General features: G+C 38.3%; 1 protein-coding gene across 2 annotated transcripts in view; it reads left to right on the forward strand.

Moving 5' to 3' along the window:
• Positions 1-4,265: 4,265 nt before the first annotated feature.
• The window catches only part of prdm6 (PR domain containing 6), a 118,790-nt gene continuing 96,649 nt past the window's right edge, over positions 4,266-26,406 (forward strand). For both annotated transcript variants that reach the window (XM_088076243.1, XM_088076242.1), the window contains exons 1-4: positions 4,266-4,511; positions 6,356-7,104; positions 19,415-19,563; positions 20,444-20,602. In XM_088076243.1, the coding sequence (XP_087932369.1) occupies positions 6,372-7,104; positions 19,415-19,563; positions 20,444-20,602 (1,041 nt within the window). In that variant the 5' untranslated portion in view covers positions 4,266-4,511; positions 6,356-6,371. The remainder of the gene's footprint in view (positions 4,512-6,355; positions 7,105-19,414; positions 19,564-20,443; positions 20,603-26,406) is intronic.

Raw genomic sequence — 26,406 nt, forward strand, 5'->3', positions numbered from 1 at the left:
CTGGACCAAACAGCCGAGCCGGTCTCGATCAAAGCAAACTTGTTTCTGGTGTAAAAATCGACTCCGTCTCACTCCGGAGCCAAAAAATAACAACAAATAACAACGTTTAGTTGTTTTTCTGAACTGACATGTTTTCATTAGGCGTATTTTGTATTCGCAGTTTCAGTTCGCACAGTGTGAGGGTTAATGGGAACCCGCCTTATGTAATTTAAGGAGCTGGAAAGTCCCTGTATGACTGCTGACAGGCGGCTGGTCAAACAAACCCCAGACTTTTACCCAGGAGCCCGCTGTTTGATTCCCATATAAATGTAGTGCTTCCCAGCAGGGAACGTTCCCACAACTTTGGCTGATGTTATCTACAAGTTGTAATAATGTTGTAAAGAAAACATTTGAGGATGTTTATCATTTCAGGTAATGTTCCTGTGAGGTTAAATGCTGATTTAATCGTAACGTTTTCTCTGCAACATTTTGAGGATTTTTTGGTGATGTTTAGAGGTGACAGATCATAAAATGTTCTTTTATAAAATGTTCCCACAATGTTACATGAGAACAAAGTAAGAACATTTTCAAAGCAACATTCAGAGCATGGTATTGACAACTGTGATTGCAGAACTTTTTAATGAAAATGTAATGTGATATGTCATTAATAAAATAATAGATTTTTTTTGGATGTAGATGGAGAATGTTACCTTCAAGAGGAACGTTCTGGGAACTAAAAGAAACTTGCTGCTGAGAACGTTACTAAAACATTGTGTTGGTTGCATTGTGTCATTGTCAGAACATTTTTGGAACCAAAACTGGCCAACCCACTTATTCTAAAAACAGCATAGTGAGCTCACTCCGAACTCGTCAAATCGCGCCGCTCCGTCAGTGCTTTCGGCGTACGACTGTGACGCTATAAGTTACCTTCCACGTCCAACCAGCGCGGTTTGATGGCGTAAGATGAGAACGCACTGAGACAGAAGCAGCAGTTGTTTTTATATGCTGGCGGACAGCACCGGGCACGTCCACGTGCAACGTGCACGGGCGGCACCACTCGATCACGTGTGCATGAAATGCTTTCGGGTAGTAACGTCGCTGGTAACCACGTAATATAAGGAGCGTGAGTGTGCGTATAGGGTGGGAGGGGAGCTGGGTGGAGTTCACGTCCCATGTGTGTTGTTTTTTCTACACCTCACCGTGTGTCTGTTTTGCCAAAAACTAACCATCCGTGACTTTGTTGCCTAATCCAGCGGTTCCCAAACTTTGCCACGCCAAGCATCCCCAAAGTGCATTAGCCTCTGGTGGGAACCCCCTGCTGCGGTTTATTTTTAATTACATGTACATTATAATGGCAAATAATTAAAAAAATCAAACATACAGCTTCTTAATATACTTTCCTTATTTTATTAGTAATAATTATAACCTCTGTTATAAACATTTCCTGTCATTTTATTCAACAGTAGTATTACATTGTTTTTTTAAACACCGATTTTGAGATGCAGTAATTAATAACAACTAAACATATATTTTTTTTATAGTTGATTTTTTTCCCCCCTTTTTTCGCCTCAAAGTTTCCGCTTTAGGTCGTCGCCCCCTCTTTGAAAAACGGTGACGTCTGCGTCGGTTGCCATGTGCTCATGTTGTGTAAGCGTAAACCCGTGCAGGGAAGTGTGAGTGTATTTGTGTTTCTTTATCTCTGTGACAGATAAAAACACTGAAACTGTAATCAAAGGTTACAGTAATTATCAAAACAATTTTTTACTGTCAGCGTCTGCCGACAACCACGTGCGGCACACGGGAAAAAAGCAGTCGTTTCTGTAGATGTGCAGCGGCTGACCAGCAGCTCACACAGGCAGTGTGTGTGTCTGTCCTGCAATGTGTTGTTGTTGTTGTTGTTGTTGTTGTTGTTGTCGAGTGATGACTTCAGGCTTCTGATTGGCCGACATGGCCTTACGATAGAGGTTACATCACCAACTGTTGCTTTGGCGTGCACTTTACATCGCTGCATTTGTGTTTTGGTGTGGACTGGATTTTTTTGTGACTAGAGAAGGAAAATCTGTGTTTCCAAAAATACGTACCCTAAAATACGTACGAGGCCTTTGTTAGCTGTTGGTTTCTCAAACCTCCGAGAAGTGCGCCATGCGCTGATGCAAAATTTAGCCTCACTCACTCACATCTGGAAAGAGACGTCTGTAAATCAGTAAATCATTTTTTGTGAGCGTCAAAACCCCCGCGAAACGTCTTCTGTCACTATCTAGATGAAAACCATCCGCTTCGATATCATTTGAAAAGTCTAAAAGAACTGCAGTTTAAATTTTTGAAACAGCCTTTCAAGCTAGCGAGGCGGTAATCCGGAAGTCGGACGTTTTGTAGGCGGAAGTTACTCGCTCGGCCGCACTCGGCTGCCGTGAATCTCTGTGTACGCTGCTCTACGGGCCAGGAGATTCGGGTATTTTACACAGTTCTAACGTCAGCATGCCAGAACCGTCCGCGAAATGTTTTCGCAGCACGTTCTCACTCTGTAGACTGTTCCAATAAACTGTTTGCACATTTTCCTACGAAAAGTAAATCACCCAAATTCGTACAAATCCCCTGTAATCATTTGCCAGCAATATGTGCATAATCCACCTGTTTAGGAAGGCTGCGATCACGTGATCAATACTTTAGGGGACTAAACAAGGAAGTGGTCCAGAGCAGACAGATTTGTGCAAAACTTAAGCCATATTTTTGAAATGTCGATAAAACACAATTGCGAGATGACTGCGTTTCCACTGAGTGATGTGGTGCGACTTCTCTGGTGATAACATCCCAGTAACCATGGCGATGGATGTTCAAACATCAGCAGCTTTATTTCTATTGCAGCCGCCGCACTAGCCGTCATTATTTACAATCCAAGGCCACGTAGGCGTGTTATGGAGCCATGATGGAAAGGCGAGCCCCTTATACGAGGGAGCGGCCACGTATGAGGGATTTCTGGGAGATGTAGTCCACGATTTCACAGAGGAATTGTGAATGTAAAACTTTCTGATGATCCGCTCAACTTTCTCAGAGTTATGTGATGCAATAACAGCTCCTGTAGCTCCTGCTGCATCATGAGGGAGCCAGTTCCTACTGACGAGCACATAGACACAGCGTCATGTGACCTAGAAAAGCCAAAAAAGGGTTTCCAATGCAGTTTTGCAGAATGTGGCTTTTTTTCCAAATTGAAAATAAAAAAATTGAAAATACCACCTCATGCAACCGTGAAAACTTTTTGTGATAAATGGGAAAAACTGGGCCGTTATGGAGCCTGTGGCAGTAAGTCCGGAGGGTTTACAGCAGTATAAAACACATCTCTCATTTGTGCTTTTTAGACTGAAGAATACATGAAACACAGATAAACGTGTTAGTGACTGTTGTGCTAGCTTCTGTTTACATGTAAGGTGTGAGGAGAGACTTTTATGTTTTTGGACATGCATCGACCAATACGAAAGATAAAATAAAAATATAAAAAGATCATGTACACTTTACAGACAGCCTTTTAGATTTTCTGCTGTGGCACAATGAAACTAAGAGACACAGAGAGATTTACATTCAGCCTTTGTTCCTCTGAACATACCAAACATCTGTAGCGTCAATAAAGATCATTTAACCCTTTGAACCCGGAGCAACTTGATGTGATTTCTTTCAAAGACACGGCTTCAAGTGAAAGGAGAAAAGCAATTTGGTGAGAAATATTTCAAAAATTTTAAGAAATTGGCAAATTTAGAAAATTATTTTTAAGAAGTAGGGGGAAAAAAGAAAAAAAAGCTACTATATTTTGAATTATCATAATAACAAAAATGAAATTACTTTTATTATGAATTATACATTTATTAATTATAATTTTCAGCACAGTTTCCAAATCATTTGTCGTTTGTTTAGAACTTATTTATTTATTTATGCATTTCTTTATTTATTTGTCTATTTATTCATTTATTTAACCAACCATCCTAATTTTCAGGTCTTTTTGGGTTATTTTTTTTCCTGTTGCTAATGTTTTTGAAAGAAATCAAGTTAATTTGCTCCGGTTTCAAGGGGTTAAATTGAATTAAACTGAGCTGAATTTGGTGGGGAAAAAGAAGAGAAGAGATGGAAAGAAAAAGAGAAACAGAAAAGCCAAAGGTTGAGAGAGACACAAAAAACAGGGAGGGAGAGAGTTTGAAGATGAGGAGAAAAAGAGGAGAAAGTGTGGGAGTGTGCAGGAGAAACAGACCCAGAGAGAAATAATACGTGTGAATTAGAGGCAGAGAGACTGTGGGAGATAAGGGAGAGAGAGGGGAGGGAGAGGGCAAGTGGATGTGAGAGAGAGAGGGGGAGAGGAGGAGGGAGGGAGGGAGAGAGAGAGGCTCGCGCAGCAGCCGCTTCGGTAGTTTTGGCTCCGGAGACGCGCAGGACGCAGCGAACTGTCCCGGCTCCCCCTCGATGGTTCACCGCAGCCCGGAGGAGGGACAGACCTTCCACCGCTGCCCGGAAATCAGCGCCCAGGAGCCGCACGCACTCTGACAGCAGTAAGCCTTTCCCGCGCTGCAACTTTAACATTAAAAAAAGAGAGAGAAAAACATCCCGGGAAACTCCGCGGAGCGTCCCCGCGTCTCTGCCCGCCCGGCGCTGCCTCAGCTCGGCCACGGACAGCCCGCTGCACCGCCGATCTGACCTGGACTTTACCCGGACACATTTATTCATTCCGATGAAACTTTTACTCACTTTCTGGTTTATATATCAAACTAATCCAAAGTGTGCTTGAGTGTGAGCGCGTGTTTTTTTTATTGCTTTTATTTGGTGCGTTTTTATTGCGCTTGGCGTGCGTAAAAATTCGCGCTAAAAACGGAGACGGAGCCAGCGGAGCAGAGCGGGGCTGAAGCGGAGGGTCAGCCAGGCTGAAGGCAGTTTACGCTCAGGGTTTTATTGGCTGCAGAGTTTACACTCGTTTTTTTATGTCTAAAAAATGACTTTTAGTCACGTTTTTTTATTCCGAAAAGAGACTGAACTGCGCTTTTTTTTAGACCGAATGAGGAGAAAAGTAGAATAAAAACACTTCAGGATGTTAAATGAAAGACTCATGCAAGTCTCAGTTATAAGATGACGAAGGTGAAAAGAAACTAAATGACACTTTTTTCTAGAAATATCTCCGTTTTATGCTTTAGTTAATTAATCTGATTCCTTAAATACTTTATAATTTACTTTTTAAACAAAAATGCTTTTAAAAGAAATAATGGGAACAAATTTATTTTGTCATTTTTGGAGGTGAAACACTGATGCAGATGAGAACAGAAACAACCCGTCTGCACCTCAAAGTAATGTATAATCTCCAAACTGTCTGAACTGGTGTTTTAAACAGAAACACATCAGAGTTCCTTCACTTTCTTTGCAGAACAAAATCTGTATTTAAGTGAAATCCTGCAACACTGAAGCGTATCAGACTGAACAAACACCTGGAAGGTTAATTCACTGTTAACTGGTGAGCGTCTGACTCTTTTATGTGGAATTATTGCCACAAATGTAAATTTAAAGTCTCTTTTCAAGCTCAGTTTTAAGCCTAAATGATTAAGTCAAGGTGGGTGACTGGAGGGAAACCATGTGGAATCAGACTGGCTAAATTCTTAAAATTTAAATTCAGTGAAAAAAAAAAGTAGATTCAAGATTTAAATAAAAAAAAAAAAAAACTTAAGAGAATTTGATGTGCTTAATTTGATGCTTTCATATAGATTTAATTTACTCTATTTAACACCTTAAAACTTAATTTTAATGCAAAACATATTGTAAATACCTATCATCTACATATTTTTAAATTTTTTTAAGATGCACCAAAAGTCTCGAGTTGGAGAATTTCAGTGGAAACCTGCTGAGGAGAAAGTGGCTGTAACATGTAAAGTTGAATTTTGGTGTCTTTTTCTGCGCTCATGTCAATTTAAAACAACAGAATGTGATTCGCAAAAATCTCTCGAGCTTCTTTTTTCTGCGTTAACATTTGAAGTGAGAAGACGGTAAAACCTGTGAGAGAGGTGGAGATCAGGTGTGATGTGACTCAGTTAAACACCAAAAAATGAGTGTAAGGCTGAAATATCGGCTCAGACACCTTTAGAGTAAATTTAAGACAAACACATTTTTATTAATGTTTGTTTTTTGATTCTTTTCCGTGAAATGTGATTATTTTGTGGAAATACAGCGTTTAATGTGACATTTTGTCTTTAAACTGTGATAAATTTCACTGTAAAACGTGCAGATTTTTCCCACATGTGGTGAATCTGACACGCCGCCTGCGTCTTTGAGCAGATTTGACGCTGTGTGTGTCCCGTACATGTGTCCCTCCTGTGATGCTGATGATTGACAGCTCCTCCTCTCTGCTCCTCAGCCGTCGGCGGGCAGCCATGCTGAAGCCGGGCGACCCGAGCGGCTCGGCCTTCCTGAAGGTGGACCCGTCCTACCTGCAGCACTGGCAGCAGCTCTTCCCTCAGGCGCAGCTGAAGGCTCCGTTGGCCCCCCCGCCGCCTCCACCTGACCGCCTCTCCATCCCCATGGACAGCCTGCGCCCGTCCCGCCTGCACACCCACCTCCTGGCCTCCACGCACTGCACCTCCTCTTCTTCTTCCACGTCCTCCTCTGCAGCTTCCTCCTCCTCGGCGGCGGCGGTGGCTGCAGCTCTCACCCCGTCCTCCTCCATCTCCATCTCCACCTCGGCAGGGATCTCCCAGCTGCCCGTCCCCCAGCAGATCGCACTCTTCGGGCAGGCATTGGCTCCGGTGTGTGCCGGGCCTGGAGGACCAGGAGGAGGACCAGGAGGAGGAGGAGGAGGCGACCTTGTGGTGGTGGTTCCTCCGGAGAACCAGCAGGGTCACAACCCAGCGGCGGGGCTTCTCCTCCCGGCCAAGGAGCAGAGCTGTGGGGGGGTCAGCGTAGTGTCGTCCAGCGTGAAGAGCAGCAGCAGCGGAGGAGGAGGAGCAGGAGGAGCAGCAGCAGGAGCAGGAGGAGGAGGAGAGGAAGGCAGCAAAGGAGCATCAACCAGGTTCAAGCTGACGTCCGAGGAGCTGGACTACTACCTGTACGGACAGCAGAGGATGGAGATCATCCCGCTGAGCAACCACACGGGAGAGCTCAACAACCGTACGTACACACACACACACACACACACACACACACACACACACACACAGACACACACACACACACACACACACACACACACACACACACCTCCGGCCTGTCACTGGAGTTTATTCAAGGTGTGTTTTTACGATAATTTAGCTCATCAGTGACTTTTGACCTCGTGCACCACATGTTCAGTCTCCTAAACTTCCTGATATTCTTATTTTTATAATAAATAATATTTCTTGAGGTTTTTATGTTGCTCTCTGCAGTGCTCAGCTGTGAGCTGTCACATTTTAATTCAAGCGTGCAAAATTTTAGGAATATATTCTCTCAAAGTTTGTGCAAATAGGATTTACGACAGAAAGTATTTCTACAATATTTTACTAATAATTGTAATTAGTGTACAGTGTTGTTTCATGCAGGGACTTTCAGATGTTTTTTAGTAACCTAATAATTGCTGCAGCAAATGTATTAATATTTCTGCAAGAATATTGTGTGAACGATACTGAAAAGCGAGTTTCATAATGAGTTTTTATAGGTAATTGAACTGAAATAATTTTTTATAGAATTACTAAATTAATTTAAATATGTAATACAGAATTATGTTAATAAAATGACAAAAACTGATTATTTCTGTATGAAATTTATGTAATATTCTAAAAAGAAATGCTTATGCATAATTAATTTTTTAAAATATTTGATTCCATCGAGTCACAGAAATATTTCTGAATATTTTTTATCGTATTTCACAAAGCGTCTATGGTGCATTTAAAAAATATTTGTTGTATATTTACATGAAGCCCCACAGTGTCAGCCTTTAAATCACTGATGTAAAATAAGAAAAGGTGAGAATCCAAATGTATTTATAAAGCACATTTAAAAACAGCAGAGTTGACCAAAGTGCTGCACATCAATAAATAAATAAAAATATTAATAAATAACAAAATAGCATAAATAGCATAAGAGAGGACAAAAGAAGAAGAAAAAACTGACTATTTAAAAAGGCAATAAAACCACAGAAAGGTAAAACTAGAGAAACTGTCAACTCTCAAAATGAGTAATAATTTAAGTTAGTTCTTCCCACTTAAAAATGTATTATTATTATCATTATCATTATTATTATACAATATTGAACATAGTTTTTGTGTGAGATGTTACAGTTGGTTTGACAGCTGCAGTGTTGGGGAGGAGGAGGAGGAGGAGGAGGAGGAGGAGGAGAGTTTGGGTGTTGGGGGTCAGAGGTCAAAGGTCAGCAGCCTGGTCGGGGTTCACACCCTCACACAGCAGCAGAGGCCGCAGCTCACAGTTAATATTCACCAGACTTTATTCACGTTTTATGGAAATCAGAGTTTACACCTGTCTGTCCTCGCGCTCATTATGTGTTTCCTTCATGTGTGCGCTGCGTGCGCTATTATTAATCTCTTAAACTCCGATTAAAGCGATCGATTATTTACGTATTACTTTAATTTCAGACTTTCTGTAGTTAAAAAATCAAACGGATCGTCAGAAGCGTTTAACAGTATTTTCTTTTTGAAATCGCTAAATTTGAATAGGCCTTTATGTAGTAGTACTTTCAATTATATTACAGTGTTGTGTATTTTATTTATCATTTATTTTCCGTTTTTAACGCACAAAAAAAGAAAAAAACGCGTATTTATTTCGCATTAAATTGATCAAACTCCTTTCATTACTTTGATATCTGCTGTGAGTCCGCGTGTGTGTTTGTGCGCGCGTCTTTTACGCATGACGGCGCTATGTCAATATCTGTCCACACACACACGAACACACACACACACACACACACGAACACACCGCTGTCTTGTTTAAAATCTCTGAGGTGCGTTTCATCAGTGAAGTCGGCGTGTCCCGGCGCACGTGGAGAGCTCAGCGGCCCGTTATTTCTTCCGTTAAACGGCACCAAACTCTCCCGGTTTGAGCTGCTCCGCTTCCCGCTGCGCGCGTGGACATCAAAGTGAAGTCTCGTGTCTGTTAGTTTGGACTCTTTAAGGTGGAATTTTTTTCTTTTAGCAGCTTTTTAAAACAATATTTTAACTTTTTTGTGCCCGTTTATATCTGATTTATTTTAGCTCAACACCTTCCGACAGGCCTCATACTTTTTTATTATATTTTTTTTATATTTATTTTTTTTAAAATATTGATTTATTCTTTGTGTTGTACGGGTAAATAATACATGTATAACTGTGAGATCGGAAGCTAAAAATACCCGTAAAGATGGATCATTTTTATGCATAAGGTGCGAGTGTCTAATTATTTTATATCTGTTTTACCATCATAATATAAAAGGTTTTAATATTTATTTTCTCCATCTTTTGAGTTTGCGTTTATTTCTAACATCAGGATTGTCTTGTCAGTCTAATTTTAATTTGAAATTTGTTTTAATTGATTTTTATTTATTTTAGTTTAGTGTGTCTTCTGTGCCTGAAGGTGAATTAACGGTGACTTCACGGTATTTGTAAAGATATATAAATACAGCTACGGTTCCTTGAATATCTCCAAAATATTTAAAGTGGACTCTGTTTCATGCTGAGATTCTTTTTTAGTAACAGCCTTTTATTATAGATATCATTTTATTGATGTATTTCCCCATATTTGTTTAATATTTCTTTAGTATTGGACCTTTGAGAGGACTGTGGGTCTTTTGATTTGTCGTTTTTGTTCTTCTTTAAAATATTTTGTTAAACGGGGTGCTTTTCTCCCGCTACAGCGGTGTCACCGAGCTCATAATCCTCATCTGATCCTCCCAAAATAAACCTATAATAACGCTGTAATATGAGGTCGCGGGTTCACGCGCTGACAAATGTTTTGTAACTTTAGAGTTCATCGGACTGTTTTTTTGGTTTCTGGCGTTATGGCAGCGATCCTTAAACACCTCTGTGTTTGTCTTTGTGTGTGTGTGTGTGTGTGTGTGTGTGTGTGTGTGTGTGTGTGTGTGTGTGTGTGTGTGTGTGTGTGTGTCTACGAGGCGCTCCTCGCTGTATATTCCGCGGTGATAAAACGGACCATCAGCAGTAATCTGCGTCGATACGCGCCGGCAGGGCCGATGAGGGATGGAGGGACAAGCAGGAATTAATTGCCGTATATAGTTTTGTGTTTGTGGAGGAGAGAGAGAGAGAGAGAGAGAGAGAGAGAGGGAGAAAGGGAGGGAGAGAGAGAGAGAGAGAGAGAGAGAGAGAGAGAGAGAGAGAGAGAGAGAGGGAGGGAGGGGGATCGATCCACCGGCCACCAGCCCGCTATTTATCATCCCAACACGGCCATATTGAGGTCTCTGGGGTGCGTGTGCGCGCGCGCGTGTGCGTGTGTGGGTGCGTGGGTGGGTGGGGGTGTAGATAAAGCAGTCACACACACACACACACACACACACGCATTTTTGCACTCCCTCATGTGTCACTGTCTGACCTCAATTATTAATTAAACCAATAATAACATAAGTGCGATTATTATATTTATTTTTTTCATGAACAACTTGACAAATAAATACAAAGTTTTTCAATTTTTTTTTTCATAAAACATGGAAAGGTGGCAATGAGCAACAACAGAAAAGATTAAAAGTTTAGCTTATACATTTTTAGAATAATAATAATAATAATTATTATTTATTATTAGTAGTAGTATAGCCTTATAAAAATGATGATAATCATAATACTGATAATAAACTTGCACACTTTTTTGCTAGTTTTCATAACTTTTGTGTTAATAATGATAATTTCTGCCACTATAGTCATCTGTCAAAGGAATATTTAGCTTTTTTTGTTACTTTTTTTAAAATATATGATTCATTTTAATGTAAATTTGGAATAATTGAAACTACATATTCACTTAAATGCACTGATGTTAAAATAACGTAGCAAAATAAATGAATGATAATTTAAGTTGATTGTACGCACTTTAAAACTAATTTTAATGCTTATAAATTATTAAAATATAATAAAATACTTCCTACAATTACTCAGATTTTGTATGATAATTTTTAAAGGGTCAGCTTGATATACTTTAGAAAAATGGGGTAAAAATACAATTGATTTATTGTCTTGCACTACATTTACAAACATTTTGAAGAATTTTGAGCAAATTAGTGATTTTGGACAACATAAAAGTGACTTGACTTTTTGAAGTGTTAGAAGGTGTCAAAACAATTATTTATCACAATATAGGGAGATAAAATTAAATTAAACAGTTAAACAGTAAAATCAGAATTTGACCTTTTTAGTTAGGTGTACTTCAGTGATGTAATGTTGCACTTTCATTAAGTTTTTGGACCTGTGAGAGACAGATTAATGCCCACATGTAATAATAATAATAATAATAATAATAATAACTTTATATTAATAGCACCATTAAAAAAAAGTTCACAAAGTGCTTTTAGAAACAAAGCAAAGCAGAAGAATCGTATCTGAGAGGAAATAAAACGATGCAAAAACATATCAGACAGACGATGAATGTTAATGAGAAATAGATTAAAAAGAAAACACCCCAAAACATCTATATTTTATAACTTCTCAAATTCAAATATTTAAGACAGCCTAGACACTAACAGTTTTTTAAGTTAAAACATTTTTTTTTTTTTACAGTTTAACCTTAAAATTAGCACTTAATTTACAACTTTATTCTTTTTAGGGATCATAAAGTTTAAGCTGATTTGGAAATATGTTCCAATCAGTTTATCTGCTGCACTACTGAGCAACAAATAGAGGAAAATATAAAGAGTTTCAAATTAAATAAATAAAAATTATGTGTAGTTCTGTTAGAGAGATAAAACATTTGACTGGAAATTATCGACGTCTGGTAGAGTTTTTGCTCTGATACGCATAAAAAAAGGAAAAAGAGATCAATTCTTACAATTTATATCTGGACTAAATGTCAGCTGGCAGTTTTATTGTGATTTAATAACATTGGTTTAAACACACACACACACACACACACGCACACGCACACGCACACACACACACACACACATCTGTCTGCTGGTTTCCAGCTGCTGAATCTTCCAGTCTCTAAAACAACTTGCCATGTTTTCCATGTTTAATGTGGGATAATGAACCCATGTTTGACATGCTCATACTGCTCACACACACACACACACACACACACACACACACACACACACAGAGGGCCTGACAGTGGCTCAGAAACAGTCCAAATCTATAATTCCTGCTTGTTTCGGGGAATCTTGTCCTGTTTTGTAAAATTAAATCACCATATTTTACAACTTTTCTTAGTTGACTGAATTGTTTTGAGCTCCACGAGACGAGAACAAGTTTTTTTTCTGTTTATTCAGAAGTTTGATGCTGCAGCAAACACCTGCAGCTCCTCTGAACCAAAAGCTGAAGCGGTTTCTGTCAGTGATTCAGTCACGTCTGATGTTCAGCTCTTTGCCAGCTGATTTCAACTAAAAAACAACTAAAAAACAGATTTTAGTCAGCAGAATTAAAGATGTGGACGTCGTCTTCTCGTCTCAGAGCCAGAAAAATGTCAACAAGTGTGGATGAGAACCACACGGTCAGACAGGCTGCTGTAAATCGAGTCGCAGCCTGCAGGACGTACATTAACGCCATTCTTTAACCAACATCACAAACATTTTAAGTGGACGCTTGTGGCAACGATTCTTGCATGAAATGAAAAGTTTTTTTTGCAGTTTGGTTTAATAACAGCGTTTTGGTGGCCTGAAAACACAGTTTTGAAACTGGGTTCCAAGAGTGTAATCTTTTGAAAACGCCACCCTTCTGTCGCCGCGTAAAGTGACAGTGCGGCGATTTGAGAACGGTGACGTCTTGGCCGAGCTTTGCAAATGCACGTGGTGTTACACCGCCAACTCCTGGCCTGGCATGCATACTACAGCGTTTTTGTTTGTTTTTTTGGCAGATCTGTGTGCACACGAGGATCGTTCTTATGTTATCATGGAAAGACTTTTCTGTTTTCAGTAGGGTCGTTCTCGTCTAAACGTGGCCTGAGTTAACTTCTAGAAACCGCTTCCATGTCCATGTTGACTGAAGGTCAATGACGCAGATACATTCAGCACGTTCTCATCCTAAGCCGTCACATATTGCCACTTTGTCAGTGGACTCCCATGTCTGCATATTACTCAGTGTATCCTTCCACGCCCGATAGTGACATTCTGGGTTGCTGCTGCTGACGTCAGGATGTCAACAAAAGCACATGCTTATGATTACGTGACAAAGGCACGGATGCTTAGAAAAAAACAAAACATAACGCTCAGACAGAAAGCAAACACCAGACTCCCTCATGAAAGTCCGGGGTTTGTTGGATCCCTCCATCAGGCCTCTCATCCGCCCTTTCGTGCTCCGTATATTACCGCTTTTGCAGTAATGTTTTTTTGTTTATTAACGAGATTCTATTTTAAACAGTAGCTACTCTTCCTGCGGTCTCCAATATTTTCATTTATAGTATTTCATGTACAGAATTACATAAATAAACAAATGACATGACATTCATGCTCCCAGAGTGACGACACTTTACAACACCAACACAACAATCAACACAAACTCGAAAACTGTCTTATATAATATTTAATGTAGACAATATATACAGTATCTTTACAGAGTAATTTATTTCTTCAATGGCTGATGAAGTAAAATTTCTAGAAACTTTCAGTTAAATCACAGATAGCTCAAAGTCGATTTCACATCTTTAAGAACACCAAAAAAGTATTTATCATTTACAGCGTTCTGCACTATTCTTTGTGTAAATAAATACAATCTTAACTTTTTTTGACAGCATGTTGTATTACTAAGATCTCAACGCCAAAAGCCACCGTTCACATCTGCATGATATGCTGCTGGATGGCACCTGCCATGGCAACGTGATACGCCAACAGTTTAGGACGCAGCCGGATGGAACTCGTTGTTTCTGCATTATACACACGTTGGTGACATCAGTTCGAAAAACTGCTAGAAATGATGTGATATGAGGAGCACGGAGGTTACTATAGGGCGGGTGACACGGGCGGTGGATGGATTTACACCTGTGAGTTCAGGTTTTGCATCCCGTCTGAATGTGATGTTTTTTTCTTCACCTTTTGTGACTTTTTTGCTTAAACCAAACTATATCTGCGCCAGCATGTGCGTCTGTTGACGTCCCGGCGTTGGTTTGCACGTGCTTTTGTTCCCTGAACATAACCATGTGCAGCGTCATCCCACCATGTGCTTGTGTTGACGTCACGATGGCGGCATCCTGGAGCGTCAACAGCAGATGCAAAAGGATACCTTGAGCGTAATATGTAGACGTGGAAGTCCGCTGACAAAGCGGCAATATGTGACGACTTGGGATTAGAACGTGTTGAACTGTATAAAAATATACATTTACAAATTCTCACACAACATGTGCAGTATAATCCAAGTCTCACTACTTCACAAACAGACAGCCTTGTCTTTTGGGGAGTTGAACTTTAAGCAAAAGTTATCTAAATCACGTGATAACAGAAACAAACGACCCATAGAGGGAGCAGCAGCTCTTGTGCTCATCGAGGTAAAATGACTGTTTTGGCAATGAGGTCTGGCTTTGAAGAGAGAATTGAAAAGTTTCTCTTTTTGTTTAGTTCCCTGTCAGAAAGTCTGTTACTGAGCGTACAACCCGTCTACTAGGAAGTCTCCAGTCTACTTTTAGCTCAGTTTTTGGTCTCCTCCAACTCTTTAACTGCTAAATGCTCCACTATATTCATCATATTTTCTGTCTGTGTCTGTCTTGTGTGATGTACTAAACGGTAAAAGTACCATAAAACCAAAACCAGGAGCTGGAGGCGGCTCAGCTTGTCTGCAGAGGTTTGTCGGGTGGCGGTTTACAGAGCAGCGGCGCGGTCTCGCTGTGTGGTCCGTCCTCAGCTGGACTCGCAGCTGTGCTGGAAACAAACGCGCACATTAACATCAAAAGTCTTCATGAAGTGTGATGCTTTTATTGAGGAGTAGTCCAAAAGTTTGTTACGGCGCGTTGACCTTTCTGGCTGTTTGTGATGATGAAAACTCAGACAATGTGCTCAGAGTTAATCTCTCCGAATTACAGTCAGATCAAATGCAGAAGAATTTAGGAAACTGGTATGTTGTTGATACGCTTTTTGTTATCTTTTAAAGGATAAAAATGTTTGAAATCAAGGTTTTTGGAAAAAAAATTACTCACAAAAAAGGAGATGTTTTGTTGGAGCAAAATAGTAAAAAGTGCCCTCAGCAGTTTTCAGTGGAAACGGCGTCCGGCAGAGCGGAGCTGTCTAAACACAGCGATGGATGTAACAGAATAGTGCGTTTGAATGATGGGCGGCGAGGAGAGAACGCCATAACAAGTTCACAGTCAGTTCATCAGTCTGAACGAGAGCGAGAACAAAAAGGTTTACTGAGACGGCACGTCTCTTCTACTGAAGTGTAGTTTTACTAGTACAATTACTCCATGTGCATGCTGTATATATATATATATATATATATATATATATATATATATATATATATATATATATATATATATATATGGTGTATATGTATTTTTTAAACTGTTGAGTTTCAGACTTTATTTGTAAAACATTTTTCATACAGATGATCTGTAACACAAAGTGCTTTATACATTAAAACCCAAATCTACACACACACACACACACACACACACACACACACACACACACACACACAAGCATGTACATGAAAACACGAAAAATTGTACTCATTAAAACCGGGAACCGAGGAAACACCAGAGGCACGATAAAACCAACAGATGAAAGATAAAGTAAATAAATAAGGAAACAGATAAAAAGATTAATAAATAACATGATAATAGCAATCACAATAAATAAAGAAGTAGATGAGCGATTAGGTAAAATTAGCAAACTGTAAATAAGAGGTAAATTAAAGTTTGGCACCTTGTTTTATTTTATACAGCACCTTCTTCTATAATAATATTTTTTACTATTTATCTTTTTCTTCTGCTGCTTTCCTGGCTGCTGTAACAATGCAGATGTCTCGTCTGTGGGACTGATAAAGGATACATCGTACAGCTTTAACTCTGAGAAAAGAGCCGCTGTTTACTGGATTATTTATGTATTTATCATCACAAACTTGACATTATACGTATGTTAAATTCATGTACAGTAAGCATGTGTACTTATCAGATATTTTGCATGAGAAAAAACGAACTTTACTCACAGGCACGAGATATTTTGAGCATTTTACTTCTGATTCACTGTTAACTTGTGAAAACTTCACGTTTTTTATAAACTCAGACACATAAAGCCTCAAAACAAACACGCAGATTTACTTTCTCCTTTTTTGAGTTTCATCAGGAATCATGAAATTAGCTGAAAGACAGAAAGTTTTTAACACAAAATCAGTTTTAGTCGCCTTAAACTACATTTCATGTCCTTAATCAGCAGATGGAGCCTGCTAACTTCATCTGGAGATAGTTCAGCTGTTAAAATGTTATTTCACAAAGATGTGGCTGAAATTTTGTGGATCTTTTTTATTTTTTAAATCTTCATTATTTCAACTTTTTTTTTTTTTCAAAATTCTTAAATGAAATTCATCATCTCTGAAACTGTAGGAAAATAACTGCTTGTGCATTAACAATAAATAAATTATTTAAGAACTTGCAGTAGAACAAATATATATGAACATACGGCATTTAAAGACATTTCAGGATGTTTTTGAATCTTTTATGGGTCCATGTATTTTTTAATGTGTCTTAACAGAACAAAAAGTTTTGTAAAAATATAACAATAAAGTAAACTATATATGGAAAAATATAATGATGGTTGTTTCTGGCAACAATGTAAAATAAAGAGCTGAACTGATCCAACAAACCCCGGACTTTCACGAGGGAGTTCAATGTTTGCTTCCCTTTTGAATGTGACGGGTTTTTTTTACACCAAACTGTCGATGCCTTTGTTACAAAATCCCGAGCATGTGCTTTTGACGACATCCGGGCGCCGGTAACGGCATCCTAAAATGTCATTATCAGACACCAAAGGACACACTGAGCAGACGCCAAAGCTCAACGTTAATCCGTGTTGGATTAACACGTCATATCTGGTTTGTTTGATCTGTACACAAGCTTACAGCTCTTCCTTTAACCTTTACAAAAAAACAAATAGGCTTAATGTCTTTCAAACACATGGAAAACAATGCGCAGCTTTACAAGAAATTACCAAAAAGTAGAAAAGTTTGTAAAACTTAACAAAAAAGGAAGAAAAAAACTGAGGAAATTTGCATAAAAAGGAGAGAAAAATTGTTAAAAAAATAAATAAATGAAGCAAAAGGGAATTACTTGAAAAGGTGCTAAAAATATAAATGTAATTAACTAAAAATATATAATTTTATTAGCATAATTATTTTAAATAATTATTTTCTAATAGTTTTCTTTGTCTCTCTCTTTTTTCTGTCTTTTTTTCTGCTCGTTGCCTTTTTAGCCGTATTTTAAATATAAATCAGTTTGCTCATGTTTTTATACGTGTAAATGCTTGTGAAAAGCATCTGAATGTAACACCAGATACTGATGTTGATCCAGGTTTCAAAGGGTTAATGTCCATGTTTTTGCATTTTAAATACCAGTTCCTTTAGTTTTACTCGAGCCAGCAAAGGGACTTTTTTTATAAAAATAATTAGTCAAATTAACATTTTCCTTTTTCACACGACTATCAGGTAAAAAAGTGTCACAGTAACCATTAAACACAGTGTTCCCAGTGGTGAAAACTGTACTTGAACTGGTCTGAATAGTTTCCAGATAAAGTGGAGGATCCCGCAGGATCCAGCCTGTTGAATTTTTCCCATTTACTCGACCGTGAACCTGTGTCACATTTAGCGGTTTATAAATGACCATAATACGGTTTAATTTACTTCTATCCATCACCGAGTAAAAGCAGCCGTCGCTCTCTCAAACTGCGGATATTTAATTTTGGGAAAAGCATTAAAAAAAAAGCAACATTAACATCCTGTTCCTGTGGGCCGCTGTGCTCTGTGGGAGTTTTGTGTGCAGATAATAATCTCTCATTATGTTGCTACAGTCAATTAACATCCATTACTGTCAGACTGCATCTCTGAGTAAATGTTGACACTCGCTAATTCCCAGCAAAACGCTGCTCGCCACATTTAACCTGGAAAAACACTGCGGAGAGCGGAGACAGCTTTTTTTAGGAGAGTTTAAAACACACGGACACCACGACCGGCTCTGTCTCAACGTTATTTTACACGAACAAATAACACGTTCAAACTCTTAAAAATCATTCAAACTCAATTTTGACTGTTAAAAAAAATCAGTTCAGTTCATCAGACAGAGGTGCAGATCATTTTTTAACCCTTTGAAACCCGAACATATTGGTTTGATTTCTTTCTTACATTTTCAAATTTTGAAAAAAAAGGGAAAAATAAAAAGAGAAAACAAACTGAAAATAAAACCTCAAAACAATACATGTATACATTTTTTTCTGTAATAAACATTGAAATATATGGTTTTAATAATTATAAATTTAGTTTTCTGGACATATTTCCCTTGAATTTTTTAACTTTCATCTTTCACTAAACTGACTTCAGGTCATTTTCTTATTTTCTTTTATTTTTTTCTTGCACTTGGCGGTGCTTTTTTTGCCAAGTTGCTAATTACCTTTTTTCTGTATTATTATTATTATTATTATTATTTGAAAGAATTTAATTCAACAGCTTGTAACAGGCGTCTAAACTCAGCACAAGAAAACTGATAACTGTCCAGATTTCAAAGGGTTAAAAGTTTACATTTTAGAGCTCTTTAACTTTTTTTTTTTTACCTTTTTTACAGGAAAATTTTCAATATATTTTCAGTTTTCATCACCTTCAGGAGTTTGTTTGTTTTGCCTCTCTTTTAATTTATTTTATTTTATTTTATTTTATTATTTTTTTTAGGTAATTTTCTCATTTCTTGCTAAGTTTCGGGTCATGTCTTGTCAAGTTGCTGAGTTCCTTCTCCCTGTAGTTTTTGCTGAGGTTTCAAGGGTTAAATTAAAGTTAAAGTTGAATTTAGGGCATAAATAAAATTAAAGAAACAAACATGTCACAATAAAGACACTTTAAAAAAAACCCAAAAACATCCAAAAAGAAAAATATATGAAAAACATAAAAGCCGAATTATATATCGTAATATCATAAATCGTGTTAAAATCGCAAGAATCTTTAAACATGCTGTTTTTTTTAGAATATAGACTGAATTTAGGATCTAAACTCAACATTTAACACCAAATCAGCCTTTTCTTTTAAAGTCGGATTTCAAGGTTAAAAAACGTAAACGCTTTGTTATGAATGTATGTTATTATTATAGTAATCAGTGCGAGCTGCTGTTGTGTCTCCAGGTTGCGACATGTGCGCAGACAACAGGAACGGCGAGTGTCCGATGCACGGCCCTCTGCACTCTCTGCGGCGGCTGGTCGGCACCAGCAGCACGGCGGCTCCGGTCACCCTGCCGGACGTCCCTGATTGGCTCAGAGATCTGCCCAGAGAGGTGAGACTTCCTGTCTGACTCTGTCGGCGTATTTGGCCGCCGAACTGTGGTGGAAGAAGTACTGAGAGCTTTTACTGCAGCAAACGTAGTAATACTACAGTGTAAAATATTCTGTTACTAGTAAAAGTCCTACTTTTACACTTAAAAGTACAAAAACATTACTATCAAAGTATATTTAAAGTACCAAAAGTTGAAGTATTCATTTTGCAGAATTTGGCCTATTTCATAATAATATATATTATATATCTGGATTAAAATTATTGATGAATTAATGTATCCATCAGTTTGATTTTGCATCTGGTGAAGGTGTGGAATAAAATAAATAAAAAAATAAAAAATAGAATAATATTAATAATAATAATAATTATAATAATAGTTTTTATTTTATATAGAACCTGTGAGTAACTTTATAAGGAATAACCCAAAATAATCGCAAAAAAATTAAAGCTTAGAAAATTTGAACAAAAAAGTTAAAAAAAAAAAGCAAAATAAAAACAAACCAAACAAGAAATATTGCATGTAATATTTAAAATAGGTGTATATATATATCTATATATATATAATTTTTATTTTTTTCTGTAATATAATTATAATTACATAATTAAAATACCGATGAACACTATTTCCTGGGGGGAATTAATCAATTTTTTGAAGATAATTTTTTGCGAATTTGCGAGTTGCTCATTGCCTTTTTCCTCCGTATTTTCAAAATAAAGCAGACACATTTGCTCATATTTTAAATGTTTAAATGCTTCAGAAAAGACCGAAAACTGCTGTCAATCCAGGTTTCAAAGGGTTAAAAACAACTTTGAACATTTCAGAGAGGGTTGTCTGATTTTTATTGACGTGTGTGTGTGTGTGTGTGTGTGTGTGTGCGCAGGTGTGTCTGTGCACCAGTACAGTTCCTGGTCTGGGTTACGGGATCTGTGCAGCTCAGAGGATCCCTCAGGGGACCTGGATCGGCCCGTTTCAGGGAGTCCCGCTGCTGCTCGACAAACTGCATCCCGGAGCCGTCAGGAACAGCAGACACCTGTGGGAGGTAAGAGCGTGGACTTATGGGTACTGTAGTTCACCTGCTGATGTGTGCTCGAGTCTGAACTGCGTCATGGTGATTTTATTTTTTGTGTGCGTGTGCGTGTGCGTGCATGCGTGCGTGCGTGCGTGCGCGTGTGTGTGGTGTGTGTGCGTGTGCGTGTGCGTGCGTGCGTGCGTGCGTGCGCGTGTGTGTGGTGGGTGTGCATGCGTGTGCGTGCGTGCGCGTGCGTGTGTGCGTGTGCGTGTGCGTGCGTGCGTGCGTGCGTGCGCGTGTGTGTGGTGTGTGTGCGTGCGTGTGCGTGCGTGCGCGTGCGTGTGTGTGTGTGTGTCAGATGCTACACACACTCATGAGGTTATCAAAGAAGCATCACATGTGCTTGGGTAATGGGAAAAACCCTTTTTTAAAACTTTTAATGCTAAAATCTGAGATTCTTATAAACTTACGGCACCAGCGAACTGTGTTCCTGTTTTTAAATATGAATTTGCACAAAATGGACTGAAATGTAACAACAAACGTTTTATCGTTTTATCTTTTTTGCGAGTAACGAGCACATGAATGGCCCTCTGAAGTCGTAATTACGAGTTTGAAATTGGGAAATTTTGAGGATGCCCGAGTTGCAGAGTTGTGATTTTTGTGTCTCAGTGCAGCAGAAAAGGAGGAAAACATAAAACAGTGTCAACAACTGACAGTAAAAAAAATGATGTATTTGGTTATTTTGTTCTTAGTAGCTGTTATTTACTTTAAGTATTTGCTCATTTTATTATCTGCATCTATTAGCTGCAGCAGGCAAACGAACTTTGAACTATAAAGCAGCCAGGCGAGTATCCTAAGTCTGATAACAACATTATTTTATAACACGAGTTGTCCACTTGACGTAGAAGGTAGATTTATTGGTCATTTTTTATAAAACAGTAATAATAATAACATTGGAAAAAAGTTTAAAAAAATAAATGAATGAATAGATAAATAAAAATAAAAAATAATGTGTATATATATATATAAATATATTTTGTAACCTTATTATAAATATATAATTATAGTAATTAGAAATGTAATTTTCAGGAAATTTTTTCTTCGTTTTTTGGACATGTATCTAATAATCTTCCCCTTTTTAAAAAATAATTTTAGGGTAGTTTTCTTGTCACCTTTTACTTTTTTTTTTCAATTTCTGGGACTTTTATTGCCAAGTTGGTCATTGCCTCTTTCAACGTGTTTTACGAACATGTTTGCAGTGTTTCATATATAAAGGTTTTATCATATGATAATAAATTACAATCATGAATCAAATCATCCATGCATAATTATGTCATATTTTTATATTTTGTCAAGTATTTAAATTGCAAAGAGGCCTTAAAAAGTCTTAAATGAAATCTTTGATCTTGTGCATATATAATGTGCGTGCGTGCGTGCGTGCGTGCGTGCGTGCGTGCGTGCGTGCGTGCGTGCGTGCGCGGCCGGCCTGGTGTCACCTCTCAGTCCATTGATCAGAGCGGATTGTATTTACATACAGTGGCAGGAGAAAGTCAATGTGGCAGTTATAAACAGCTGCATTAGCATTAGAGGGGAGACAGAGGGGCGGTGAGGGGGAGTGAAGGATGCTGGGAGACAGGACGAGGGAGTGAAGGATGCTGGGAGACAGAGAGATAGATGAGTCCCCGGTGGCCGAGCTGGTAAAGGTCAGTGAGACGTCGGTTGACCGGACATCAGTCTCTCTGCTGTTGACCGCAGCAGGACGGCACGAGGGGGAGGACGAGGGGAGGAGGGGAGGTTAGGAGCGGAGGGGGCTGCTGAGGTCAGAGGTCAGAGGTCAGGGGTCAGGAGGGTTGGGGGACATGGTCAAGTCCAGCAGGAGCAGGGAGCTCGTCATGACAGGATTTGTTGAGTGAAGCAGCTGTTAGAGCCCGAACCTGCTGTTAATGTGACGTAAAAGACGTTAAAGACGTAAAAGACGTAAAAGACGTTAAAGACGTTAAAGACGTTAAAGACGTTAAAGACGTTAAAGACGTTAAAAAACCACTGTGGAAACTCTCACCATTAACGCTATAAAACCTGAACAAATTGGCAAAAATGGAAAGGTGAAAATGAGCAACTTAATAAGAAATTTCAAAACAGCAAAAAAAAAAACAAAAAAAACTGAAAAACTTGCTTGTCTTATAAAAGTTATTATTATTATTATTATTATTATTATTGTTAATCATAATAATATAATAATAATGATAATAATAATAAGAATAAGAATAAGAATAATATATATATATTTTTTTCACCAATTCATAATAAATACTTATCATAGGAGAAGTATTTAATAGTTAAATGTAGTTTTGTGTGTGAGATGTTTCAGGAGGAGGAAATTATAATAATTTAATAACACTAATAATATTTATTTATTCATTTATTTTGACAGGAATAATAGATCTAGACGTCCTAGAAAAGTCAGTCTGAATGGGTTAATCATGCTCCTGCAAGATTTCTGTAATCAAACTTTTATTCAGGTGAGGAAAAATAAACATTTCTTGCTGTAAACAGATTTTTCCTCCAGAGTTTATCTGATATACAGTAAAAATCTACATAAAGGGCTTAAAAATACTAATAAGACTGAAAAACACAACGAGATAAACGTGTTTTTTGTCGTTTTAAATTGTAATTACAGGGAAAAAAGGCAGTTCTCAGCAGTTTTTGAAGTAAATCATCCACATTCGGTTATTTTACAGCTCGTTTTTAAACCGCTCGTTGTATTTGGACCCAGCAGAGCGGAGCGGCGACCCACAGCGGGGCCTCAGACCAGCGTTTGAAGCCGCGGGCCCTCGGAGGAGCGCTGATCCGATAACCGGCTCTAACCATCGGCACATTATCGGCTGGCGGGCTAAAACTGGTCATTAGGCGTATTGACGAAGAAGCTCTCCGCGCAGATCCCATTAAACCTCACTGGTTGTTAAACTCGCTTATTGACGTTGCCCGAAACAGGAAGAGATATTTGTCCTATAGCCAATCAGGGAGCTGGTGTCATGTTGTCTATGGTGTCCAGGAAGGGCCACTTTTAATTAAGACACTCGGCGTGGTGGAGCAGAGGAGGATTTTCCGGAGCTGCAGTATTTTACGGCTCGACACATTGATCCGCTGCGAGGCCGAGCGGCGACTTTATCTGTCCGACCTGCAGCTTCATCGCTCACTAATCCTGCTTTATGATTTTTAATATCTACAAAAATTAAAGCGAATTTTTATAGAAAGTTGGAGAATCAAAGTTGATTTGAACACTTTAAAGCCTGGAGTGACAACACGTTTCTTATGCTGCTGTCACAGGTATTTAAACTTTGACCCCTGGTGCGATTTCTATCAAAAACATGGGGGAAAAGGAAATAAGCAACTTGGTGAGAAATGCTGCTAAAAGAAAATAAAAATAATTTAAAAAAAGAAGAAGAAGAAGCTAGGTAAAATATTTAGAGGAAAATATCAGGAAACAAGAAAAAGCCAGGAAAAAAAACGACTTTATTTATAATTATCAAAATAACATTTTCAAAATTATGGTACAGAATTATTTTATTTTTTAAAGCACCTTTCCAGGTCTTGTTTGCCGTTTTCTTGTTTTTGTTTTATTATTTATTCTTATTATTTATCTATTTTCTTTTTACAGATTTTCAGGTAATTTTCTTGCTCTTTTTGCTGATTTTTTTCCCCCCTAATTTCTGGGTCATTTCTTTATAAGTTTCTTAAGTTGTTTTTCTTCTTCCAATTTTTTTGACAAAAATTTCAAGCCAGTTTGCTCAGGTTTCAAAGGGTTAAATCCGTTGGACGGTAAAAATGACGTTCCAGCTTCTTCTGAGGTGAAGATTTGCTGCTTCACTCTGTTTTGTATCATGATAAAAACAAAATATTTTTAGCAGGGGCGGATCATAACACAAAGGGCCCCTGGGCACTGATGTGCAAAGGGCCCCCCCACCTCTCTGACACGAGAGCAAAACACACAAACTCTGCCGTTTTGTGTCTCTTTGTGGTTGTTTTGCATGTTTTTTTGTAGTTCTTTGGGTCACTTTAAGACAAATTTGTGCCTTTTTATTTTTCGTCATATTGTTCTTTGTAGATGTTTGGGTTTTTTAAAGGTAATTTTGTACCTCTTTGGGTTAATTTTGTGTCATTTTGAGGTATTTTATATCTCTTTGTGTTTTTTTTGGTTTATTTACAGTCATTTTGTCTCTTTAAGGTGATTTTGTGTCTTTTTGACAGAAGTTTTTGTCTTTTTTGGTAGTTTTGTGTGGCTTTGTAGTCATTTTGTGTGTCCTTTGGTAGTTTTGTGTAGTCTTTTGGGTCTCTTTATTATAATTTTGTCTCTTTGAATGAATTTTGTCTTTTTGTGTTGTTTTTGTGTTGCTTTGTAGTTATTTTGTATCTTTTGTGGTTAATTTTGTTGTTTTTTTATTTAATTTTGTTAGTCTTTTGGGTCTCTTTAGGGTAATTTTATGCCTCTTTCGGGCATTTTTTTGTCTTTGGCATGCTTTTTTTGTCTTTTTTAGTAGTTTTGTGTGGCTTTGTAGTCATTTTGTATCTGTTGTGGTTATTTTGTGGGGTTTTTTTTATAGTCTTTTGGGTCTTTTTAAGGTAATTGTATGTCTCTTTGAGGTAATGTTGTCTTCTGTGATTTTGTTTCTTTTTTATTTTTTGGGGTCTTTTTCAGGTAATTTTGTGTCTTTGAAGTAATCTTGTCTTTTGTAGTCATTTTTGTGTTGCTTTTGTAGTCATTTTGTATCACTGCTGATTGTTTTGTGTCTTGTTTGGTCATTTTGTGCTTTTTGTAGTCATTTGGGTCTTTAAGGTTTCATTCGTGGTCGTTTTGGGTCTTTCTGTGACACTTTGGGCCCCCAGGTGTATGCCTGTTAGGCCTGTTCAGTAATCCGCCCGGATTTTGGACAAAACAAGACATTTTAAGTCTTGAAGTGTTGGAAATGTTGATGGCTTTAAACTTAATTATAACCATTTTTCAGGGTAAAATAATCTTCTTTATTCAGTGTTTTGCTGGTTAAAATCACCTGGTTCGTTTGTTTAGGGGAGGAGGAGACCTCTGCGGATAATTCAGCTCCCTGTAAAAACCTCCTGAACAAAGTAAACTGATTTAGTGGTTCTCTAAATCTCACCATCTTACCATCACTCGACCTTTAAGTTGACTGCGAAACAATGTCTTTATAACTAGGATAAGACAAAATCTGTAAAATCTGACAGTAACTGCAGCCATGAGACGGTAAGAAGCAGAATATTTTTACTCTGAGTTGAAAGAAAGTCGCCTAATGTTTAAATTCTGCGCCCCGACGAAGCACCAGAGCCTCGGACTTACTTTCCAGCAGCTGAGTGACATTACAGTAACTACTCCTTCTTGTGTGTGATGGTACTTGTTGAGGGAAAGAGTTCGAATCGGTGACCTGCGGGTCTGAAACCTCGAACGTCCTGATTGAAAAGAATGTGCAGTAAAAACAGGAGAATCTTCCTGAAGTCAAAGCTCTCAACTCGTCCTGTGAGGGTTTTTTTACGGGAGTTTTCTTTTGGGCAGACGGGGTGAGCTGTCAGCGCAGAGTCGGGGAAAACAGCCTCAAACGTCAGAACTTCAGAGCAAATCTCGAGCTGCACAGTTTGAGGCAAAATATTTTGTTAGTGTTGGATGTTGATGGGACTCGAGAGGATTCAGAAAGTTCCAAAACGCCTGTTGGTATCTTGGCTTTTTACATCATAAGACCTATTTTCTTTGTCTGTTTCTCGTAGCTGAATCACTGTTGTCCGTCTTTTCTTGTCCTCTTGTGTTTGTCCGAACGTCCATCATCGTA

The sequence above is a fragment of the Plectropomus leopardus genome, chromosome 4 (genome assembly GCF_026936395.1).
Source record: "Plectropomus leopardus strain MGB_pleo_1.0 chromosome 4, ASM2693639v1, whole genome shotgun sequence".
Taxonomy (NCBI): Eukaryota; Metazoa; Chordata; class Actinopteri; order Perciformes; family Serranidae; genus Plectropomus; species Plectropomus leopardus.